The sequence below is a fragment of the Hyposmocoma kahamanoa genome, unplaced genomic scaffold (assembly GCF_003589595.1).
Source record: "Hyposmocoma kahamanoa isolate Upper Pololo Valley unplaced genomic scaffold, ASM358959v1 88, whole genome shotgun sequence".
NCBI lineage: Eukaryota > Metazoa > Arthropoda > Insecta > Lepidoptera > Cosmopterigidae > Hyposmocoma > Hyposmocoma kahamanoa.
Genome location: NW_020654466.1, coordinates 17,051,412 through 17,075,869, shown reverse-complemented (window position 1 = coordinate 17,075,869; position 24,458 = coordinate 17,051,412). Strand labels below are relative to the sequence as shown.

General features: G+C 37.6%; 2 protein-coding genes across 2 annotated transcripts; both read right to left on the bottom strand.

Annotated features, from left to right (window-relative positions):
• Positions 1-3,994: 3,994 nt before the first annotated feature.
• Positions 3,995-8,656, bottom strand: LOC113235953 (biogenesis of lysosome-related organelles complex 1 subunit 1). The gene is made up of 3 exons (XM_026471876.1): positions 8,496-8,656; positions 6,228-6,300; positions 3,995-4,262 (listed from the first exon to the last, which is right to left on the bottom strand). Exons 1-3 carry the CDS (start codon positions 8,554-8,556, stop codon positions 3,995-3,997), a joined length of 402 nt encoding a protein of 133 aa, XP_026327661.1. The 5' UTR covers positions 8,557-8,656.
• A 4,729-nt stretch (positions 8,657-13,385) lies between these two features.
• On the bottom strand, positions 13,386-17,529 carry LOC113235675 (acyl-CoA Delta(11) desaturase-like). The gene is made up of 6 exons (XM_026471511.1): positions 17,292-17,529; positions 15,112-15,242; positions 14,597-14,802; positions 14,114-14,299; positions 13,850-14,006; positions 13,386-13,753 (listed from the first exon to the last, which is right to left on the bottom strand). Exons 1-6 carry the CDS (start codon positions 17,527-17,529, stop codon positions 13,580-13,582), a joined length of 1,092 nt encoding a protein of 363 aa, XP_026327296.1. The 3' UTR covers positions 13,386-13,579.
• Positions 17,530-24,458: the final 6,929 nt, after the last annotated feature.

Genomic DNA, 24,458 nt, shown 5'->3' with positions numbered 1-24,458 from the left:
AGATTTTAAATTATCTTACCGTTTTCCAAGGTATATTAGGCCGATGTAACGCGACGCTTAGTATTTAATTCACAATCAAAACAAAACACTGTCACACTGCTCACGACAAAAGCCGAACTCGAACTGGCGTGACGCGAACGAAGCGAGAAAGGAGTGCGGGCGGCGGGTGGCGGGGGCGGGCGTCTGAATGACGCGAGATGCGGGAGGCGCGGGATAGCGTTTGGTCGGTCATAGTGCTCGTTGCTCCGTGCTTTTACGATGATGATCGTAGGTCAGGAAATTGTTGTTTTCACTGATAGCCGCGCGTACCCCTTGATGCAACTTCACGTACCCCTGGGGGTACGCGTACCACTAATTGGGAAACACTGTTATAGGTGATTCATTTTGATCTCGTTTGATAGCTAAATAAGCGTAGAATTTATTATTAAACAGAAAATTTTCATTTTTATTCGCATTAATTAAAAAATCTAAAAAAAACAAGTTTTTCATTTCAACTACATTAGTTCGTCTTGTTTTATTATGACAATACCAAGTCAAATGTCGTTTTTGAACGCACTGTCAGGAATATTTGGACAGATTCACATCTAAAAAACATGAATATGTCGTATAATCTTACACAAACTGTAAAATATCTAGAAATTATACGGTTTCCATATCGAAGGCTAATCTTATTCAAAGTTACCCAAAATTCAAGGCAACTTTGAATGTGACTTTTGGAGCAAATCTAGAACAGTTTTGTTGAATAATTACTAAATTCCTTCTATAAGAACGAAAAAAGGGCTTAAAAGAACACTATTCAGTTAATAAAGTAATTGTTAAGAAACAATTAAATTTGAAATTATTAGAAAAACGCAAAAAATGTTCAAAGTTACCCGAATTGACTGTACTATATCTACATTGTTACTGGTGTATTATTAAATTAATATTATTTTCTTAATGGCGGCCACTAGGCTTGGACCAGTGTCAGTTTTATAAGAATAATATAAAAAATATGGCGATCGTCGCCAGTGTCAATTTTCCATTATACGTTACCACGGGTTGGTGAAGCTGTCACTGTCAAGAGTAAACTCGAACCATCAACGAATTTAATAAATTAAATTATGTTGTTTTTTATGAAGGATTTATGTAATTTTCTAGAATTGTTTCTAATTTATTTTGCATGCACAAGTAAAATAAAGCCGATTTTATTTTATTTATTTTTTAAATGCATTTGCTATGGAAATTGAAACAAAGTCAGAAATAGTAATAAGAAAACCAATCTTTCGATTTTCCTGCAGCTTCAATCCAACCTTCTTTTATTTTGAACTCATTGGAAAAACTTAAAAATTAAAAATACTCTACGTTTAATCTACGAGTATAATGGAATTTAAATATCTAAAACACATAAATTTTTCTTCAAGCAACAGCAACATCCAAATTGACATGAAATTGAAACGGTTGTCCGAAATATGAGTTGTGTTAAAGTTACTCGAAATAAAATGTTTAGTAATAATAATAATAATAATAAAATAAAAGAAATCAATTTAACGTGAATGCTTTTCGCTTCGATATTTTAGGGATTTGAATTACAAAAATTATACTAAGAAATTCAAACGTTTCAGTAAAAATTTATTGTCGATAAACATCAGTCTTCGTAAATGAACATCACTATATTTGAGTTTAGAAATTTCTATGGAGACAAAAAGAAAACATTGAATAATAATAGAAAATGACTAAAAATGCAAATAGCCGGTGGAATGTTATCTCATTGGTTTTAAAATTTTTGTTTTCACTCTAATTTTTACAAGGTGTGTCGCTACAACTTGGCATTTTCACGTTTTACGAGAGATCTTGTATGTACAACGATCGCCATGTCACTGTGGCGATGTTTGTAGGCGTGTCACCACATGAATCACGCCCCCATACCATATCTCCCCTTTTTTTTCTATATCTATGCTTTCTACTAATTCAAATTAGAGAGAAATAATTTTTTATAATAGTTTTTCGGCCCCGGTGTAAAGTCCTATTTTTCGAGATACGACAAGAGCGCTTTCCGGCGTCGATATGCATTAAATCTAGACAAACGGAAGTGCGTCAGAGAAACCGAACAGCCTGTCGTTTGTTTATACACGTGAAGCAGTTTTGCCCACACCCTAACCACTATCTAAATAAATGATTTTTTTTTTGTAGAATTAGTCAATAATTTAACCCAGTCCATTGTATAAGTTCCTGTTAAAAAATTTAATTTATTGTTTATGAATTAAAATTCTTATCCAATTCATTCAAATTAAGCGTGTTCCTAATCTGTATTTGTAAGATAACAATTTCCCGCGAAATAAATGTTAGAAAATAACTATTTTTCTCTCACCTAAAATCCCCCGTCCCGTTAATATCAACTTCTTCCTAACGTTACTCCACTCTCCCTTTCTGCATGTGCTGTGTAAATCTGTGTAGGTTTTTTGTAGATTCTCCTCTCAGAGTCGTATTCTAGAACTTTACTCAATGCTCAAGTCAGGATTTGAGCAGACTTGAGTATGATTTCAAGCACTGGAAATACGACCCTAATGGCAAGGACTTGAGTATGATTTTCAGTGCTCACTGCAATACTCAAGTCCTGACTTGAGTATTGAGTAGAGTTCTAGAATACGACCCTTAGTGAATTCTGTCGAAATTCACCGGTCAATTTTTGAGTAAAAACGCATGTGTTCCTCAACTTGACATTGGCGAAATTATCGATAATTTGATGGGGCATGAAATTTAAGTGGCAGAGCTAGCCTAAATAATAAGCTTGACAAGAATGTCCTTTCCACCTGCCATCATTGGTTGCCTAACAACACGGAAGACCTAGCAGCGTTTTATTGTTAAACAATCTTTGGCTAGAGTATAGTTTGTACGTTACACAATTGAAAAAAAGGTCAATAAGCTGTATGAAATTTCGTTACAAAAATGAGCCTTTATTCAAATTGAGCCTCAATTGTGAATATCAAACAACATAATATATTCGGTCGGTAAGTTGAGATGGATTAAGGATGAAAGAGAAAGAAAATATGTCCATCTGCAGATGAACAAACGGATAGCAATTGTTGTGTACGCCAGGGAAATAAGACCACACTGGATTAGAAAACCAGCAAAAGATCAGGCAGGTGTAAAATTGAGAGTATGATTTTTTTATGATACCGAGTGACAGGACGAACAAGTCGTGGGCCTGGTGGTAAGCGACACGCCTGTCCATAATAATTGCAGTGCCTCTTAGAGCTTTAAATCACAAAGATCTTAGGGCCACTGCCACAGCCCCGTCACCCTGAGGAATAAGTTGAGAAGTCCTACGTGCCTGTAATTTCATCAGCACCCTTGGCCTTGAAAACCGGAACGCAATAGGTAAGGCAGTATTTACCTGGACGAACTTTCACAAGGAGCTCTACTGCTACTAAATGATTATGTTTATGCTTAATGGCGGCGCCGGCGCTAGCTCATGTAACGATCGGGTGCAAACAATAACCTGGCGCCCTCTGGTGGGCACGCGATCAAAATCGAATATTGACAGTTATATTTTCCTCCGATGATCAAAAGATTCGAGTGGAAATGGTGAAATTAAAAATGATGTCGGGAAGCAATACCCCATAAAGTGACACAGGTTCTTTAGACGCGTCGCGAGCGGCGCTCGGTACCCCCCAATGGTGGGTTCCCACGGTCCGTGATGTCAAACGTGCCGATTTGTATGGGCGAGCTCGCGAAATGAGCGAGTCCGGGCGGCCGAGAGCATAGACCGCGCGCGCTCTCGCGCCTCGGCCTTGAAGTTACCGACCAGCAGCGGATCCTAACAGGCCGCCACGGGCACGCTCGGGCGCGCTCGGGAGGGCCGCGACACAGCCCGTGGGAAGTCGCCCTTAGACCCTACGCCCGTGTGCGCCGCAGACCCTGACCCGTTGGTAAAGCCGGTACTGCTTGATGGTGCACGTATGTGAAGATGAAACGAAATCAAATAAAACAAGATGTGTTTAATAATATAATCTATTTATTGCTGATTATTACTGTTAGCACTGTTCACAGGCTTTTCTTGTGCCATTTCATAGGCTCGTCCTAAAGTATCATTGACTATTTTCATATCGTTCTCTATACTCCGGGCCCAGTTTTCAACGTCACCAATTTCTTTTAAGGAGCTGCTGAAGTTTTCTACAAGGGCCAGCCATTGCTGAGTTTGTTTGGCAAAATTGATGGCTCCTTGGTGGAGTAATTTGGCTTCGGCATCTAATTTCTTTTGGTTTAGGTATGCTTGGGCAACACTGGAAAAAATATCAACATCATTATCATCCTCGTCAACCTGTTTTACATCCTACGGCAGGACTTCTCTAAGGGTTTATTGTTAAGTGACTATTGTGAATTGAGTTATAGGTGCATCGATCAAAACTCAGGTGTGTAGGTCATCCATAGCAGTCCGTAGTAGGAAAACGGCGTAACTACGGATTTCGCGCTTCACGAATACGGGCCCTGACTCCTAAAGAGGAGAAAAGAAAATGGCGGCATAATTGTGTACGTCTTATTAATCGTTCAGAAATCTATTAAAGATTAACGTTTGCATTACAAAACGTTTTCAGAGAGGTTGGTGAATCTTCTTCGACGTGCAGGTTTCAGCATGATGTTTTCTATCACCCTTAGTGCGAGGTATTGCACTACACATTCATAAGTATATATGACTTCGGAATCACAAGTACATGCCGCCACTGGGATTTAGAAACCGTGGACTTTTCAATTGAGAAGATACCGTTATTCCACTAGGCTGTAATACCCTAAAATAAATACACACAATTAAAGGTGGTTTTCCACCGGTGAGGCGAGACGAGACGAGACGAGAATTGAAATCTCACCGGCCTATGTCCACCAAAAAATGCCACTAATAGCTAGCGCGAGCTCGCGCAAGCACGCGTTGTGATTGTGGATAGTGCAGATTCAGTGCTATTCAGTTCATCTAGCGATAAATACGCGGCTGCAGTAAGTATCCGGTAAATCATTATTATTAAATATGTTAACGGAAGAAGAATCACACGAAACCATCTTTTTTTAACCTTAACAAGCAAATTTCAATCTTCGTATCGCCTTGCCGATGGAAAACCACCTTAATACAGGTCTGAGATATTTGACCAATAAATATAAAGACTTGCGGAGCGACATTATAGATTTAAGGACATCAATGTTTGTGTTGTCAGTCGACAATATAAGTGCTTTCTAATTTTGCAATATAGTGACGGTGTAAATTCAACTTATTACACATGTTTAAAACAATTAACTAAATATGTCGAGTTGAATGGCTTTAAAGATGTTGTATTGTTTATCCATGTAGTAGATAAAACTAGATAAGAGACAACTTTATGTCTTTATTATAAGATTTTATTACAAAATAAATGGATTAGTTATATCAAATTTTGTATGAAATGCGAACACAAAAATAAACTTAATTTTAGTGCATTAGTATTTTTCATAATTAGTAGGAAAAGGTTTGAATATTAGCTTACCTTCAAAGTAGACGCTAGGGTAGCGTTGCAGTGGCACTTGGCGCTGCAGCCGCGCCATTAGGTATCATACATTATTTAGAAGCGCAGTTGCAGCGCCACTGTGGTGGCACGAGTGGCACGAGCCACTTTTGCAGTCACGATTAAGACTCGATACTACCTCACCTCGAATTCAAAATTTTCCCGTACTAATACGGTTCATTTTGCTTAGGTCGAGCGGTAACACTGGCTTTATTTCAGAATTTATTTTTTTACAAACGAAATTAATACCATTTCAAAATGTACATAGTATACGTGTTCTATTTAGTTCAGTTGATATAAAAAAATCATACCTATTAAATAGAGCGGTTTTCTCGTAAAATTTCGAGGTAAGTTTGTATTTTTTTCAATAGTGAAAATTTTTAGGAATCGAAATATAGTAGTCAGTGCATATCCTCAATTTTACTATATATATTTTTCCAAAGTGATTGATTCAACACTGTCACTGTAATGCGGAATCAATCAAAGCCATTTGAGGTTGTATAGACTCCTATGTGAACTAAAAATTGCTGAAACGTTACAGCCGCGCGGCTGCCGCGCCACAGTTGCAGCTACAGCGCTTCTATAAGCGTCTAATTTGAGGGCGCCTTAATTGTAATAGCTCCATATAAATTTCCTGCTATCGAAAGGGACATGCGTTTTGTTTAAATTCAATTTAGGTTGCATTTGTGCGTGAATTTACGTCACAAGGTAGGTACTTACCCAACATTCAAGTGATCAACCAAAGCTTGAGTAAGATCATTGGCAGCTACAATACATTCCTTACGTTTTTGTTCTGTAATTAATATTTTTAGTGTAGTTTGCTGAAAGTTAAGAAATAGACAGGCTATGGTCATTGCGACCTTCATAGGCATTGGCCAACTAGGTCAATGTTCAAAGGCTATTTTTTTGGGACGTGTTTATAATAATAATTACATTGTATTGTTACGTTATTTTCAAAGAAATTAATTATAACGTAGAATTCCAGTATAATATGAGTTTTTGGTAGCAGCAGATTATTTATGGCTCTGTGATACAATAATTTAGTTTCTGAATCAAGTGCTTAAATACTTTTTTAATGACACCAAGTAACGGGACGAACAAGTCGTGCGCCTGGTGGTAAGCGACACGCCTGTCTACAACACTTCCAATGCCACTCGGAGCTTTTAATCACAATAATCGGAGTTGCACTGTCACTTTTTTTGTGCTTTAAAATACGAGTTTGAGAAAGTAAGGCGACGTTATGTAACTTACTCTGTGATAAACAATGGTCCACATATGTATATGTATGTGGAACAGCTTTTTCCGACCATTGGTGATAAATCTTGTTTTCACTTGATGAATGAAAAACATAAGAACAGAAAAGCGTAATGTCGAACGCCTATATAAAATGTTAAAGCAATTATGCGTAGCTCGAACAATAATTAGATAACGAATTGAACACCAGACGCTCACTTAATAAGTAAAATAAAATATTTGGGTTGTATATGTCATGTAAACAACAAGTTCCCCAGTGTAATAATATAGTATGGGAACCTGTTGTTAATGCGCTATACTATATAAATAGCGTATAAACGTTAACAGGCATGTAGTACTATACTTTTTTACTTTTATGTTTGAAATAGTAGACATACTGTTGTTATTGTAAGCATGGCAGCTTATTTTTTATTACCTTTTCTATAAGTTAAAAAGTCGTTGAGCCCAATGCTACAAGTACAGTAACTAACCAGAAGTAAAAACAAAATAAAATCAAAGCAACTGGAGATCTGTAAACCGTAATGAGAGAACAAACACGTCGAAAGGGTCTAGAGATTTACCCATGGTTAAATATTCGAAAACTACAGTTAAATACTGAATAATATGACTATCATCATTATTTTGGCGAAACATTTTGATTACTTTACTTTGTATGTAGTACAAGTAAGTAAGGTATATAACTTTGATAAACAATTTCTTGTGAAATATTTCATATGATACCAAGTGAAGGGACAAATAAGTCATGCAACACGCCTGTCCACAGCATCATCTGTTCATAACAGATCTGAGAAACATTGCCACAGCGACTGTCACTTTGAGACAAAAATTAAGAAGTCCTATGTGCCTGTAAATTTGCCATTAGTTAATTGGCTTTAACATGCATTAGTAACAAAAAAATTACTGTTGGTTTAGTTGATTTTTTGATACTGTTGAATTAAGTGACTTCTGGCTCAATAGTCTAAAAAGTCTTGAAATTCCCAAGACTGAAAACATCAGTCTCGAAAATGCTGGAAAGATTGTGAACTCTCGAAATTTTTGAGACTAAGATTCCTGGGATGAAAGTTCTAGCTCTAGATCTATGCAAATGACAATGTTCAAGTTATTTTCAAACTAAACAAGCACTAGCCGCCCTACAACTACTAATATGAATGGCTTTAAGCACTTCTTCCTCATTCACTTTCATTCAGTTTCAATTCAATCATTTTGAATTAGTCATTTTCTTGCCATAATCTGTATACAAGACAATATACCCAGAAGCCACAACATTGATGTTACATCCTGAGACACCACAACATAAGTTCTTGTAGATTACATGGTAAATTTAATTCTTTTGACAACCTCAATGGCCCAATGGTTTATACTGTGGACAATGGTGAGGAAGTCGCGGGTACGATTCCCAGTACGACCTAATTAGGAAATGAACTTTACTAAATTGGTTCTGGTCTGATTGTTCTGGGAAGTGCCCCAGAGTGAATTCCGTTGCTCTAGTACTTACTGCATAGGGAATTCCTTAGTTTGAGACCAGGCATTTGATGTGGTTGCCTGGCACATTTATACTATTATTTCTATCATTTTTGTGTTATTAAACTTGCTTTTTTTTAAATGAATGAAGTGTTGATGTTGATAAAAAAGAGGGATTAACTAACTAATGTGTCTTTCAACACTCAGGTTCTCAAGAACTTCAAAACTTGAACAGAAACGCAATAACAAAATAGGTGCTGGGCTAATGTTTACCTTGCGTGACCCTTTTAGCAGCTTGCCTCGCTTGGTGTTCCTTTATAACAGATGACAACATCTTATTTTGTAACAGAATTAGTGAGGAATATCTCGTTTTCTTTCTTGGAGCGTCGAATAATGCAAAATTTTCACCAATAACTTTCAATATTTGTTGTTGTGATAACGCTCCTGTCAAGTTTGTCCATTTGTCATTTTGACAACAGAATGGCAAGTTGGTTTTTATCTCTGAGCAAAAGAGATGCAAGATTTATGATGGCGTTGGATTCTAGGCGTATTAAATAGATTTTCTTATTTCAAGATTTATATGACTATAGATTACGGTAGTTTGCATCAATTTCTTTATATTAATTAATTATTCATTCATAATTTATGATATTCGTTAGTTATATGGATCCACTTTATACTCATAGTTAATTTCTATTATAATAATCAAACGTTACCATTTTAGTTTATGTTACACGTATACTATTTACTAAGTCATATTTATTATTGAGAGTAGTGATGCAACGGAAGTGTCATAACAGATGTCAAAAGAAAATCTTAACGGTAACGGAAACGGAGTCGGTCGTGAATGTGGAAGTGAAAATATAAATACTACGAAGATCTCAAAGAAGTAATTCTAAGCAAAAGGCTCATTTTGATTGCATAATTTGACCAAACTGCTAAAAAAAACGCGCGCTCCTCCGCCAAGCACCGCGCCGCGCGCCGTCACAATCGTTGTAACTTTCTATTTTTTCTTATAAAAGTTGACGAAGCAGATATGGAAACAGATGGGGAAAAGCATGCGGAACTTCCGCAGTTGCGCAAGTAGAAGCAGAGGTCTGTTGCTTCTCTAACGTACTAGCGACACTTGTTAAATTTTTTGGCGCGTAATACTCAAGCTAGTAAAATTCCCAAATTTACATAATGTTTTTTCACAAGTCTAGTCGGTTATTTTATTTTTTTATTTTAGATCTAATAAAGAATAATAAATTAGTCGACTGTCATGTTTTCACTAATCAAGTTTATTTGTTGTCCTTATAAATTTCGAAAACTTTTGTTGAAAATGTTTTTTTATTATAAAAGTTGTTAAAGTGTTAAACTGTTACAATTTTAAATTTTCAGTTGTTTCTGCTTCGTCATAAATAAAAAAATCCTTTTTGTTTTATTTCCATTTTTTTTCAATTAAGTTATACTTACTATATAGTATAAGGCTAATTAATACCTCATACTAAGCTCGATGTTGAAATATGTTATAAATAATTACTACTTTGTGTTACAATTTGTTTATTTAAATATACATATACATAAACGTTACTATTTTACCTTCTCACTTTATTACTTCCTCTAAATGTGACGGGTCTGTGTATATTTTGTGTTACGTCCTGTAGTCCTATAGACGAGTAAGTAGTTTCCTTGGAGAGTATTATAGTTATTTACATTATCGTACGGACTAATATTGTTATATAATATTTTGAAAAAGAAGTTTAGCTCGTAATGCTTGATGCAACAATTACTGAATTCACTTCCACACGCAAAATAGGCGCTATGTCGTCGAGTTGCGGATACCAGCCCGTTGCACCAAGTATCAAGTAAGTACTGAATTCACTTAAATATTATTACAGTTTGTATAACCTAACCCAACTAGGTACCTACAGTCGTAGATATTTGATTTCATTGCTGTAATTATACCTCGCTAATGGAAGAAAAAGGTTGTAATCGATTCTCGCTTATCGTTGTTACCGTCAGCTATGTCCATCGGAAACATTTCAAGCATCCATTTGTTTTACTGCAAGGTTCTATGAAAAATCAATTCAGTTTGTAAAAACTAAAAATATCTAATAGATACTTTGGTCATTTATATATTTTGTAAATAACGTTTTTCTATCTTTCTTCAATGTAAGCGAAAATTCTGTTTTTTTTTTGTGCACATTTGACTTCCATCTCACCTGATGGAAAGTGACGATGAGATCGACGATGGAGCATGCACACCTCAATAATGCCTATTCACTCTCGCCTTGAAAAGGCCCAAGTTATAACGTTCAGGGAACAAGTCTGCAGGCAGGGAACTCCACTCCACAGCCGTTCGCCATATAAACGTGGAAATGTAACGCTTCGTGCGAATCTTTGGAATATCCACAACATAGGGGTGGAACCCAAGCCTATGCCTAATCCCCCGGTGATGGAAAGATGAAGGCGGAACTAAATCGTGTAAGTCCATCGCACACTCTCCGTGATATATCATGTAAAATACCGACAAGCAGGCAACCTTTACGGCAGTGTTCAAGGATTAGCAGCTTCACCTCCACTAATTCCGAGTCACCAATAAGCCTCTTGGCACGGTTGTCAATAGAATCCAAAGTGGCCAGTTGATATGTAGCAGAGCCATCCCAAAGGTGGCAGCAGTACTCCATGTATGACCGAACTTGTGCTTGGTACAGCTGAAGCAACTGTCCCGGTGTAAAGTAACGCCTCACCCTAGAAAGGATACCAAGCTTCCTTGCTGCATTTTTGGCCATGGATTCAATGTATCTGCCGAAGTTCAAATTTGACGACAAATCCTTTCCAAGTAGCTGGAGTAGGCGGTTATCGGTATGAATACATCACGAAAAGTCGGAGTCAGCTCGAAAGGCCGTTTTGTGGAGAATAGGCACGCCTGAGGTTTGGTAGCGTCAAATTTGACAAGATTGGCATCGTCCTAATCGGATACTGCCTGAAGTGTCAAATCCAAACGGCTAACCATGGCCTCTCGAGAAGACTGGATCTCCACTGATCCTTGCATTGGTCAAGTACCTATCTACAAATGTGCTGTCATCAGCATACTCAAAGGTACCTGGAATTAACATATCATTGATATGCAGGAGAAGGAGAGTTGCACACAGTACGGAACCCTGAGGAACTCCATCTATCTATCTATCTATCTATCTATATATATAGTTGAACTGCCTCGGTGGCCGAACGGTTACCATGCCGGACTGCCACGCAGAGGTCCCAGGTTCGATTCCGGGCCGGGAGAAAGATTTGTATGGGCCTACATTTATTTCTGTCGTGAGTTTGGGTGTAATTTGTGGTTGTCTATGTGTGTGTCCATGGCATCCGCGACACAGGGTTTCCCTAGTGCGGGGCTATATCGAGTGTGTGCGTTATTATTATTATTATCTAATCTCCGTCTAATCTATCGCTATATGTTCGGAAGTGTAGCCTTCTAAGACCACTCGAATGGAACGTTCACTCAAAAAATCCGAGATCCAATTGCAAAGATCAGTGGGAAGCCCATAAGAGGGAAGCTTACTTAAAAGGCTTGAGTGCCAGACCCTGTCAAAGGCTTTAGAAATGTCCAAAGACACTGCAAGTGCTTCGCCTTGCTTTACTATTGCCTCGCTCCATAAGTGACAGGCATACACAATAAGATCTCCAGTAGATTCCCCTCGTCGGAATCCGTACTGGCGACCACCGAGGAGGTCGTTGTCTTCAAGGTCGATAGGAGACGGTTGTTGAGTACGCGTTCGATAGTCTTGCAGTGTATGGAAGTGACTGAAATAGGTCTATAGTTGACAGGATCAGCTCTGCTGCCCTTTTTCGGCCCAGGTTGCACGTTTGCAAGCTTCCACGACATGGGAACTACACCAGTCTCAAGTGAGAGGCGGTACAGGAGACAACTCAAAGCACAGTTACGCAAGACTATTGCTGTCATTCCATGTCTTATACCAATCAGCGAATGGTAGTAGTGCTTTTTATCTCTATACAGAAACCGCTGGAGTAGATATCACAGCTCTATCCATTTCTGTTGCAAAGCAGCACTGCGGTATTCATCAGGGAGAACCAGAGTAATGACAGGGCACAGGAAACTTAGTATCTAGGAAATATTTATATGCGATGGTAACGACTTTTTTGCCAAGTGGACAGTCAGACTGTTTGTCAGTTTAAGTACTTAATATGACGGCCCTGAGTAATAATAAATTTTGTAAAAATCTTTTATGTAATGTGTATTTATTTATTTATTTGTGGAAAAGTAACAGCTTCATAACAATCAATAACACGTACGATAAAAATACATATTTAACAGAATATTGTTATTACAACATACGTAACAACAAGCTTTGTCCATATGGGAATGATCATAGACGAAAATACCTGCGCTGAATGAGACAAGCTTACGGAGCTTATATCTGTAAGTTTTCGCTTTAGTGCATGAACATTATAATTAAATATTACAATTTAATTCTTATACTTTCTAATTTTCAGTCATCTTTAAGTGAAGAAATAAACGTAGACATGCATATATAATCAATTACGAACGAACCTAAATAATTTCTGAAGTTCCCTACTTGAAAGAGATCTTAAACTAGTGAACTTTCTTAAAAACGCTAAAATTAAATTAAAGTTATAAGTAGATGTAGTCACATCACTACTTAACTACACCGTTATAATTTTCAACATTACTCTGTTGTTCATGTTCCTAAATTAACTTTTGAAGTAAACATCATAATCATGTTTCATGTTATCACTTATTTCTCAGTGAAACTTTTTAACCGACTTCAAAAAAGGAGGAGGTTCTCAATTCGACTGTATGTTCTTTTTTTGTATGTATGTTACGCGATAACTCCGGTATTTGTGAACCGATTTTCCTGATTCTTTGTTTGTTGGAAAGGGGGTCCCATTTCATTTTGAAGAAAATCATCCACCTCAAAGGGTGGCTGTTCACGCATGAAGATTCATTTTTATAAATAGCGCCTAACTTTAATTTAGGAGCAACTACTTTTAGCAATTATTTAGTTGATTTTGCTATTTCTCCAATTCAAGGCGTTTTTCTCTCGATATACTTTGAGTAGTGTCGTAGTGAGAACCTATTTTTATTATCTCCAGTATCAAGTTCTGTATAGTGGCGAACTAGGGGATATTTCAATGAAACTTAGCAAATAGACGTAATTCCACGTACTTTTGAGGTCGGTTTTTTTAGTACTCTGTACTGATTATTCATTAAGTTATAGCAAGTTGTGGATGACGCCCACAAGAGGTACTGATGATCAACCAAGACCGCAGGAAGACGATCCTTTGGTAGCATTCTGTTGGGCCAGATCGTCTTTTGACGGATGACGATTTTAAGCGGTTTTTCTGTCTTCGCAGTTTGTAACGACTCCAAGTTGGGCCTTCAGTTTCTCAGTAAACTCAGGGTCATCCCAGCCCCAGAGATAATGTGTGCCATCGCCTGTTCTCTGCGCTCGTTGCTTGATGATATCAGGAGTAACGCTCTTGAGGTCGTATGCTTGGCCAATCTGGAAAAATTTATTTGTATTGTGATAGGTTCTTAGAGTTTAAGGTTTCTGTTGATTTTCAACATTCTCTTGACCAATTGAAAATTAATTACCAACCTTAGCCATCATGTCGATGAATACGATAGTGGGTGTGAGCATGTTCCATAGAGGGTATTCAGTCGCCCTGTAGTCCCATGGGAAGGTGTGATGGTAGTTGTGGAACCCTTCCACGCAGATCATCCAAGTGGCGATGTTATCACGAGGATTTAGTGATCTGACAAAAATAAAAAGAAAATTACATATCGAATTTATTGAAAAAACTAAATTCAATTTTATTTGTGTTCAAGAAAACATTTTGAGCCATTGGAGTCTAAAACATACTTATCATATGGTCTGTATCCGAAAGTGTGCGCAAAACTATTGATGCTCCACACGACATTGATGCCAATTGTGTATCTCAGGATGGTTGGAATCATGAAAGCATTAAGCCAAGTCTCATTCCAGAAGTACACAGGGATCACTGTTGGAATTACGAAGCATAAAATTGGCATCATCTTCATGTAGTGTCTGGGAAAGAAAATTATGATATAATTTGTGTGAACCAAATTAACAAAGTAACTGTTAAGTTATATTATGAACTCGTAATTTGAAGATTAAAAGCGTAATTCGATTTATGAAAAATATACACTAATAATTATACAGATTACCTATTAATACGAATAATTTTACGAAGCATTGACTTTTTGGATGTTCAACAAATTATTTCATTTAAAGAGACTCAATGAGATGGCGTAATACAGGATAATGAAAGAAAAAATCCGAACAACGTAATCACACAACATTAAAATAACAATTCACACTCACTTCCTCTGGAACATAACCACAGGATCGTTATACAAATCCCTAAGATCGATTCGCTTGCCACCTTCAATGACTTCTGGGCTCTTTTTGCAGCAAAGCCAGCCCATGTGTGAGAAGAACAAGCCACGTTCAGCGTTGTGAGGGTCAGCGTCAGTGTCTGCGTATTTGTGATGTGTTCGATGATCGCGAGCCCATTCAAAGATGCAGTCCTATTGGAAAGGTAAGTAAAGTATAATGTTAACATCTTTGTCCTTATCATAAGTAACCTTTTCTTAATGATATTTGAAGGTCAATCGACAAGTTACTCAAATAGTTGCGATGGACCTTGAAAAGTTTTATAAACGTCAGAAATCTGTCGTAAAAGTGGAAAAACAATAGGAAATGAAACTATTTTTCAGGATTTAAATCGCGTATGTTTGTTTTTTCAAACAAACCGACGTTTCGGGCCCTTTACAGGTCCCATGGTCCCCGGACCCGGACAACTTCACTACAATATATAATATACAATAATAGCTCACCTGGAAACCCATGGTTTGCCAAATCATAAGAAGTGTTCTAAGAGGAGTGCGGGCCTTGTAACTTCTATGTGTCCATAGTCGATGAGACCCTGCGCCGATGCCGATGGCGCACATTAAATGGACTAAGAATGCTGAAAAAAAAAGAAATGGATACAGCATCACTTCCATTTTTCAATTAAGCTAGGTAGTATAAGTAACTAAGTAGGTATTAAGACTTGGACTGTTGTCATATTATAGAATTTCAAAATAATTTATTATTTGTATTTGTTGGATAGACGTAAATTCTGTCCTCCTTGTCACAACTAACGCATTTGCATTTTTGTAGCACGAAATACTGGCACCTAAGTTCTTTTTTTGCTAATAAACTAGCAGTCCCTCTTTCTACATTAGTTTTGATTATCCCTATCGACCCTTATACGAGAAGGGCACTATAACCTGTGCCCGCACAGGAAACTTATAAGTTCAGGTTCTGACCCCATATCAACCAGTGTACAGGATTGTCACAGACCTTTGTCACTTGACTTAATCCGGTTCTCGAGAGGCTAGAACCTCGAGTGAGCCGCCTCGGGTTTTCCAGATAGGTACCGGAGCTGTAGGCACCCTCACTTCCCGTTGAGCGTTGCACAGCTAGCGGTAGCCACCGCTAAACCGTTGACTGTAAAGTCCACTACCAAATATCCTTTTAGGTGGCGGTGTTGTAAGGCACGCTCACTTCCGAACGCCGAAAAATGACGTCTCTCCGGTTCGCAATAACCTAAGCGGGTGGAGGGACCGGAGGATATCCAGCTTAATCTCTTTTAGCTCTCCGGGCTAATGCCGGAGATGCCAGACGCAGTGTCGTGCGACAATATCCGAACATAGCTTCTAACTTAAAGGGCAACTCACGTGCCTCGCGCGTCTCCTCGCTTCAGGCCCTCAACTTGACCGCTACTAAGACGCGCTAGCTGCTCACGCCCCGGCCATACCCAACCGGGGCAGACAAACATGTCCGTCTCTGCAGCTAACCACAAACCCCAGCGAGTCCACCAGAGGCGCCCGCAAAGGCGTAACACTGGCGGAGGGCTTGGCCCGGACGCCCGCTGTACCCTGGTCTTGCCGTCGAGTCCGTAGTCACGTCGGAAAACCCTATCTCTCGGGTCGGTAGATAGGGACATAACATAATAAAGTAGCAGTAGAGCTACTAAATCTAGTAGCAGTTGTGAAAAGCCTTGTGAAAGAGTTCGTCCGGGGAAGTACTGCCACCTTACCTATTTCTTCCACCAACCAGTAATGGTCACATTACTGCGTTCGGGTTTTGAAGGGTGCTGGTGAAATTACAGGCCCATGGGACTTGTCAACTTATGTCTCAGGGCGACAGCCGTAGTGGCAGTGCCCCTCAGATCTTTGCGATTTAAATGTCTGAGTGGCACTGCAATTGTTATGGACAGGCGTGAGCTTACCATCAGGCGCATTACTTATTCGTTCCATCACTTGACGTGGTAAAATAAAGGTTCGAAAAGCGCGAGAGACGTACAAACTACAAAGTGTTTTCGAAAATGTGCATGTTAGAAAATATTTAATATATTACAACTAATTTCATTATCCACGATATTGAAATAAACCCTTTTCCAAACTTTTAAATTTCTATCCTAAGTTTGCCTGGAAGAAATTGCTACTTAACAATAAGGCCGCCTGTTGCGCATTAGGATCATGTGCAATAAAGAATATTTTATTCATTCATTCATTCATAAAGATTGTAAATGATAAATGTGTACAAATGTATATTTTTACAAGGAGCAACCCCTACAGTTTCTTCCTCATTCTCTGGGGAATCTGCCTTACGAATGAGCAGTGTTGTGTTTAATCAGTATGAGCTGTAGACTTTAATCAAAATGACGATTTCAAGTGTAATTTGCTTACCTATGAAAAAAACATTGTTTGAGTTTGAGTTTAATAATAATAATAATAACGCATATACTCAAAATAGTCACGCGATAGGGAAACCCTGAGTCGCGGGTGCCGGGAATCGAACCTGGGACCTCTGTGTGGCAGTCACACAGAGGCAGGCATGGTAACCGTTCGGCCAAGGAGGCAGTTTGATTTAAACATCGATTTTAAGGAGAATTTTTTAGATTGTACTGTCGCTGTGTGTATTTATTGTGTTAATACTGGCAAGTGTACATATGTAAACTGGTGTTTACCAAAAACATTAGTCTGCCACTTCGCTGATGTGAATACCAAATAAATCCCGTACAAAGAGGCGATGTGCAAATAAAGAAACCAGATTATATTCCCCCATACGAGCTGATGTTTTCGGGGCGTCGCTTTCTTCAGCACTGAAACGTCTTTGTCTAGTCCCAGATCAGCTGTTTGGGTGTCAGTCTCGAATAGGACCCCACTGGGGACTGGGTCCACTTGTGGTGTTTCTTGGGGTGGCATTCTGAAAGAAATAGTAAAGTAAGAAAAAGGTAACATACACAGAGAGCATCGTGGTAAAACACAACAAAATACTGAAAATAAAAAATAATAATTAAAAATATAACAGTTTGAATGAACGAAAGAACGAAAAATAGTAAAAAAAATATATTTACATTATGCTGGCAAGAGACTAGTATCGAGTGCTTAGGTTTTCGCGATTGTTACACATATATTTGTGTGATTTTGTGTGTATTTGTTTTTTCAAACAAACAAGAGACTGGTACCTACCTAAACTAAGCAGAAGCTTATAATATAGGACACCAGGTCTCACCACAGCTAACTACACTTCTATGTTGGGGAAATTAAATTCAAAGTTTAAAAAACCAGTAATAAGACGTAAGTAAAGAATTTTAAATGTAGAAAGTAAACTGTGATAACTTCGCGATAAAATAAACAATTTCTTGAAGATATGTTTTTTGTTTTATGATACTAAGTGACGGGACGCACAAGTCGTGGGCCAATGTTAAGCGACACGCTTGCCCGTAGCAGTTGTAGTGCCACTCAGAGCTTTAAAGCTACCGTCACTCTAAGATCAAGCCCTAATGCTCACATTACTGCTTGGCGGCAGAAATAGGTAAGGTGTCAGTTCTTTTCTGAACAAACTCATTCACAAGGAGCTCTACTGCTACTAAATATGAAGCTCTCAATTTGCTATAGGTCAGTGTGTTTTGATTTGACTTAATGAGACCGGTGCCAAACCGTTTAAGATACACATGAGAAAATGAAAATAATGGATCAAGGTTTAGCAAGGCGGCTGTCAAGGTTCGGTCTCCGTTCGCCTTGTTTGTGTTTTGTATATCACATTACTTACTTTGTTCCGATGTTATTCTCTCATTAGTCACTGGCAGACTAAGTATTTTTCAACTTTCTACCATGTTTTATATATTACTTGTTCCAACAATAGATTTTCATGAATTTATTAAACAATCGTCCAGTCATAGGTTAAGTTATGAAACTGGATTGCATTTCGTAACCTAATTACGAGTACACACGTTACTTGCGCATAATCTTTGTCTTTGTGATAATTTGATTAACAAATTTACTGCCGCTTTGATTTGATTTGTTTTTTAACACAATTGTTGGTAGTACTTAAGTACACCTATATATCTTTAGTACTATTAAGAAAAAAGGTACGATCGCTATTACTTTGTGTTTCTAGTTACTTACTTGTCATTTTATTAATAAATAAAAAAACCTGGACCTGGTTGATCTTGTTAAATGTCTCCTCCTCTATTATTAAAGTTATTATTAATAATACGGTAAAAGAAAACAACGTTGAATAAGGTTTACAACCTTCGGAAAACGAGGGAAGTCTCCTGCCCGCATTGGCCAGAGTGGCGGACCATGGCCTAAACCCTCGCCTGATAGGAGATCCATGCCCAGTAGCGGAATATATAAAAGGGTTGTTCATGATGATGATGATGATGAGACAACATATATTAAACAACATCACACACTTTGCTCTGATACCATAGCAAGTAACTAAAGCACCTGTGTTATTTAAATCGGAAACACCGACGGTAGCACAAACACCCAGACCCCGAGACAATAATATTGTCTCTGATTCTGAATCTGTCTCTATTGTCTCTTATAGAAAAGTTAGTTTTTCTTTATTCACCTGGTCGGGATCGAACCCAGGACCTCAGAGAGGGTGACACTATCAAAACCGGTGTGCAAGCCACTCGAGCACGGAGGTTGTCATGCAACAATAGTAGACGATATCCGCGACTTTAACTGCGTGAAAATAATACATAATATGCGTCCATAAGATTTACACCCAAGGAATGCGTTTCCCGTTTAGAATACCCTGTAAGTTTGAAACCCTTCTTGATATCTATATCGAACTAGCGCTGATCTTAAGTAGAAATACTTTCTGTGATCTTTGAGATTTTCGTCAAAATTTACCCTCATGGACATATTTGCCACATGAACGTTAATTTGAAAGAAGAATGCCTTTAATCGTCTTTTGTTTTCGGTTAAATGTTTTGGTATACTTGGCCATTGGTTCATATGGACATTATTATCTTAATTTGTGTGGTCGAATGGTTACCATGCTGGTCTGCCACGCAGAGGTCCCGGGTTCGATCCAGGTCTTCGGGACAGGAGAACTATTTGTATAATAACCTACATTTATTTCTCTCGTAAGTTTGGGTGTAATGTGGTTGTCTTTGTGTGTCCATGGCACCCGCGATACAGGGTTTCCATAGCGCAGGGCCAGGAGTGTCTGGGTTACAGTGTACAGTATGTCTATGAGTATATGTATATAGCCATCCAGAAAGATCGATATCTGTGAATATGCTGAAAATACAGCCACTTAGACTAGACACTAGGACGAATAAAAATGTCGCTTAGATATCAGTGTTCATTCTGAAATTACAGTCTTACAAGGAGTATAGCGTAACAATATCGACAATTCGAATTTGAAAAGTTTAGAATATTCTCTATTCGCGTCAGAATATCAGGGTCCGAAACTAGTCAATCTTTAACTGTCATACCGCAATACTTACATAACTCAACGGTAGAGTTAAATAGTGACCACAGCTCAGGGTGATGCGGGTTCAATCGGAACCCCGGGCTGCAAGTAATTTCCGTTTACACGACCACTACCCGCCTAGTATACTTTTAGAAATATCGAGTGCTGGTGTGCCGTGAGGGAAGTAAACGAATTAACGAATATTTGAATTTACGAGACGTTATGGTCCGCAAGTTTCTATTCGACTCTAAAATCGTCTTCTTTTTAAGGTAATGCATTTCGATTCGATTAGAGAAGTTTGTCCTTTACAATAAGGTATAAGAGCTTTCGTGTCAAAATACATTTTTTTAAATACGCGAATCAGTTTGACGGTATCCTAAAGCTCTAAAGTGGCGGTATTTTATTTGATTTTGAAGATAAATTTTTCGTTGTGTAGTCAGTACAAGATATTAGCTCTACGGATTTAGAGTCTAAAGTTTAACATAACATCATACTTATTCAGTGAATCGGAGTCAATGGCTGAGTTTACGAAAAATTGTGCATAGGTCATGTTTAGTAGCACTTAAGTATTAACACCTTACCTATTTCTGTTGCCCAGCAGTAATGTGAGCATTACTGCGTTCCGATTTTGAAGGGTAAGGGTATTGGGGAAATTCCAGGCGCATGGGACTTATCAATTCATGTCTCAGGGTGACAAGTGCAGTAGCAGTGTCCCTCAGATCTTTACAATTTAAAGCTCTGAGTGGCACTGAAGCTGCTATGTACAGGTGTGTCACTTAACACCAGGTTCATGACTTGTTTGTCCCGTTCCTTGGTATCAATAAAATAAAAATGTTTGTACGTTTTTTTTTGGAATTGGACTCAGCAACATGTTGTATAAACTGTGTATTTACGATATTCAAAAATAATACGATGTTTTAAATATCGTTGAAATTCATAGGGCGAAAATTTACAGTTTGACTATACTATAAACCCTGGGTATAAAGAACTAGCATTCAATTTTCGATGGACAATTTTGACGTTCGAAAGTTTGCGTGTGAACGGAACAGAAAGATCCTTGGCGAAGTGGACCGTGAAACAGATTTCATATGGGACCACTCAGATTTTTCCACCTCTATGAAGATTTTTCTGCATGAATGAAGATTGAGCGCTATGGATTCCGACTAAGTGTTGGTTTAGTTTCTGTGAATTTTCGTATAGTGAATTCAATTTGCTCGTTTTTGTGGAAAATTTGAGTAGCCTTCTCAATTTCGCCCTATTGCTTAACAGATTCAAATAGGTATGTTGATATTACTTACGTACATATCGTCATTTAGACCTTTCTGCTTGTGTGAGGTAAAATGGGATTAGGCCGTGAAACCTAATTATATAACGTTATCTATCTACTCAAGTTCACTACCAAAAGCCCGGATCTTCGTTGTAAATGAAGATCAATAACTGACCGTTCCTAATTATATTTGTTACTTTTCTGTGATCGTTAGTGTCGATGCCAAAGTCCATATTAATAACGTAGTTTCTTCAAAATAGCCTTTTTTTGCTTAGTTATATACAGTTCAAAACTAGCATTTATTTTAAACTGTCATATTTCCAAATAAATGGAGACCATTATTGTTATTTAATTTTCTTCCTGCTGCCTAGTTTCCTACGAATTTACATACTTAATCTAAATGGATTAATCAATGCCGAAACAAAGGCCCAATTGTATCAATTAACTTTGCGGGGCATAGCATTGGTAACATAATATTGTTTTTATATGTTGGTTTTGAATGAAATTTGAATGAATCAATATTAATAAGGAGTATCTGCTCCTTATAGGTATTTCATTACGGAGATTCGTAGTGTTTTGTACCGGATGTTTTGAATCATGCTTTAAGTATATCTTAGTTTATGGAACAATTTCTGCATAATGAAAATGTAGTTTTTAAATGTAATTTCCGTATAAATCGTGTTTCTTATATATAACTGTTAATTGAAGACGTTAGGTGTGCCTTGAATGAACAGTGTATATAGTAAAAGAGCGTTACGGTAAAAAAATGATGTAGTGATAAGGATAGAGAGGGGATGCTACGATGGTTTTATTCACTAACAAATTTTCAAGATGAACAGTGATCTACGTACGGTTTTTTACAATTAAATATGTAAAGTAACCAAAGCCAAAGTGAACGTACATTACTAATTTCTAAGTATGGCTTACATTTCTATCATACATAGAAATTAAATATACCATTAACCTAGTGACTGAAGTATAGGTATCATTCCGAATATTTGAACACTACCAACTTATTGGAGTAAATAGACTTTAAACATTTACTTCTTAATTATTAATAGAACTTACTAATCCGAACTCTAGAGCTCTCTAGCAAATACTGAGAGCACGGGTACTATTCCCCCTTTACTCCCACTACAGGACCGGCCACAGGAATATTTTTATGCGGGCCCTACCTACACAGTCGTATATTATTATTTAAATTACCTTTGTACGTGCTGAGGTTTTGAGTTGCTACTTCAGTGTTCTGTATCTGCGTAGTAAGATAAACCGTACCATTGGCATAATAAAGTCACATGTGGATCATATGTCAAAAGTACTTTTATGACATGAAATATGTGTGTGTATGTATGTACGAGTATGTGTGAAATTTTATAACTCTCCTATTTAAGTTTAAAAAAGTTATTGACTAGTTTCGTTCGTACAATCTTTAAGGGCGCCTTCAAATTAGACATTTATAGAAGCGTTGTTGTGGCTGTGTGCGCGCTCGCGCGCTTCTATTCTACGTCACACGCGCCATTCATCATAGAATTAAAGCGATCCTTCGGTGTTTAAAAAACGACACTAAATAGTAGACGTGTTTATTATTGTGTTTGTGGTAGTTTGAACAAGAGTGCCTCGAATTCAGAATAGTTAGAATTTCATTTCTAGTTCATAACCATACACACCATAAACAAAATACCAATCTTTGATGATGGTATGAAAATTGCAGTAAGTAAATACCTACTGCCTTTAATAATAGTTATTTGTTATACAAGGCTGCAAAGTTGTTGCTTGTATTGAAACCTAAGGAAGCTAAGATTGAATCCTGAGCGTAGCGAGGAGTGTTTCAAGGCAGCCAGCTGCTAGCGAAAGACACAACTTTCACCTTACTGTAGCGAGGAAAATACAAATCGCGTAGTTAATCGTGTCATTATGTTTTTTTTTCATCGAAACAAAAAGTTAGGTGCACCACATTCCATCATCAAGTTCGAATTTAAAAAACCTTTTCTACGCTAGCGTGGAAAAACCGCTTTTACGCGCTGATTTCTAATGAGAAAGAAAGCCTTTCCGAGTTAGTGAGGTGAAATTGTTATTTCCATTCAAATTATGTTTACAACCTGCAGGTATAACTAAAAATAAATAATATTGCAACAACCGAACGCGTCGAACAAGTGGGAGGAGCCCTATCTGCCATTATTACACAATGATAATACCCTATCAATTATCATCTTCAATTAGAATACACTCACCGATGAACGTAATCTCTACCAATTCTAGACTTATTCCTTACCATGTTCGACCCTGATATCATTTAGATAATTGCATGCAATATCGCTAAGTGACCACCGAGCCATCAGATTATTTAGTGATATTACATATTGTATCGAATGTACAATAGAGATAGATGTAACAAAAGCATATCGTCGTCTTACTTTCTCAAACTCGTATCTTAAAGCACAAAGGTACTGAAATGCAAAAAATGGATTGTATATACAAATTTTTCAGGCTGATTTTACATCACATTTATTTCTTATTCACACCTATTTTTAAAGTAATGCATCCACATTAACTCCATTTTTGTCATCTCCTGAATAGTCACTCTTTATAAGATATGAGTTTGAGAAATTGAGGCATCGATATGGAACCATGGAAGCCCTAGGGCTCACTTTAGCAATTTCTCTTCGTCCCCCGGTGCCACCACCGGTCCTGTATTCTCCCCCTTTTATACCAGTTTACCGCAGAACCTGTCCGCATGTTGTTGTAAACGCTTAAAGCTAAAATAATCGTATTACTCGTATCTAGCTTTGGATTCACTAATGATTTTAGTTCTAAGCGGAGTACTCCGCGTATATTAAAATATGCTGGAAATTCCACCTAAATGTAATATACGTTAGTGCCTACCTGCAAATAATGAACATATAGATTTGTCTATTACTTTAATCCTTTAACTTCCCTGTTAGAATAGTTATATAGGTAGATAAGGAAAACTGCCCATTTTAAAACTTCATCCATTTTGTATCTAAGTTGTTAATGCATCCCTTAATTTTGTTCGTTTCCCCTGGCTTATTTATTTTATTTTTTGGAAAATAATTTGAAATTTAAGTACGCACGTTTCGTTTATTTTGTTCTAAACTACGGATCAATGGGCTTGGATCATTTGGTCGATAC

Bases quoted from the DNA above. Each gene is read 5' to 3' on its own strand.
- LOC113235675 (XM_026471511.1), bottom strand. From the start codon at position 17,529: ATGCCACCCCAAGAAACACCACAAGTGGACCCAGTCCCCAGTGGGGTC. The intron at 15,243-17,291 runs GTAAACACCAGT...TTTTTTTTTCAG, and splicing joins GTGGCAGACTAATGTTTTTG to CATTCTTAGTCCATTTAATG. The intron at 14,007-14,113 runs GTATGTTTTAGA...TATTTTTGTCAG, and splicing joins GGATACAGACCATATGATAA to ATCACTAAATCCTCGTGATA.
- LOC113235953 (XM_026471876.1), bottom strand. From the start codon at position 8,556: ATGTTGTCATCTGTTATAAAGGAACACCAAGCGAGGCAAGCTGCTAAA. The intron at 6,301-8,495 runs GTAAACATTAGC...TATTAATTACAG, and splicing joins TGCTAAAAGGGTCACGCAAG to AACAAAAACGTAAGGAATGT. The intron at 4,263-6,227 runs GTAAGTACCTAC...TATTTTTTCCAG, and splicing joins GTTGATCACTTGAATGTTGG to TGTTGCCCAAGCATACCTAA.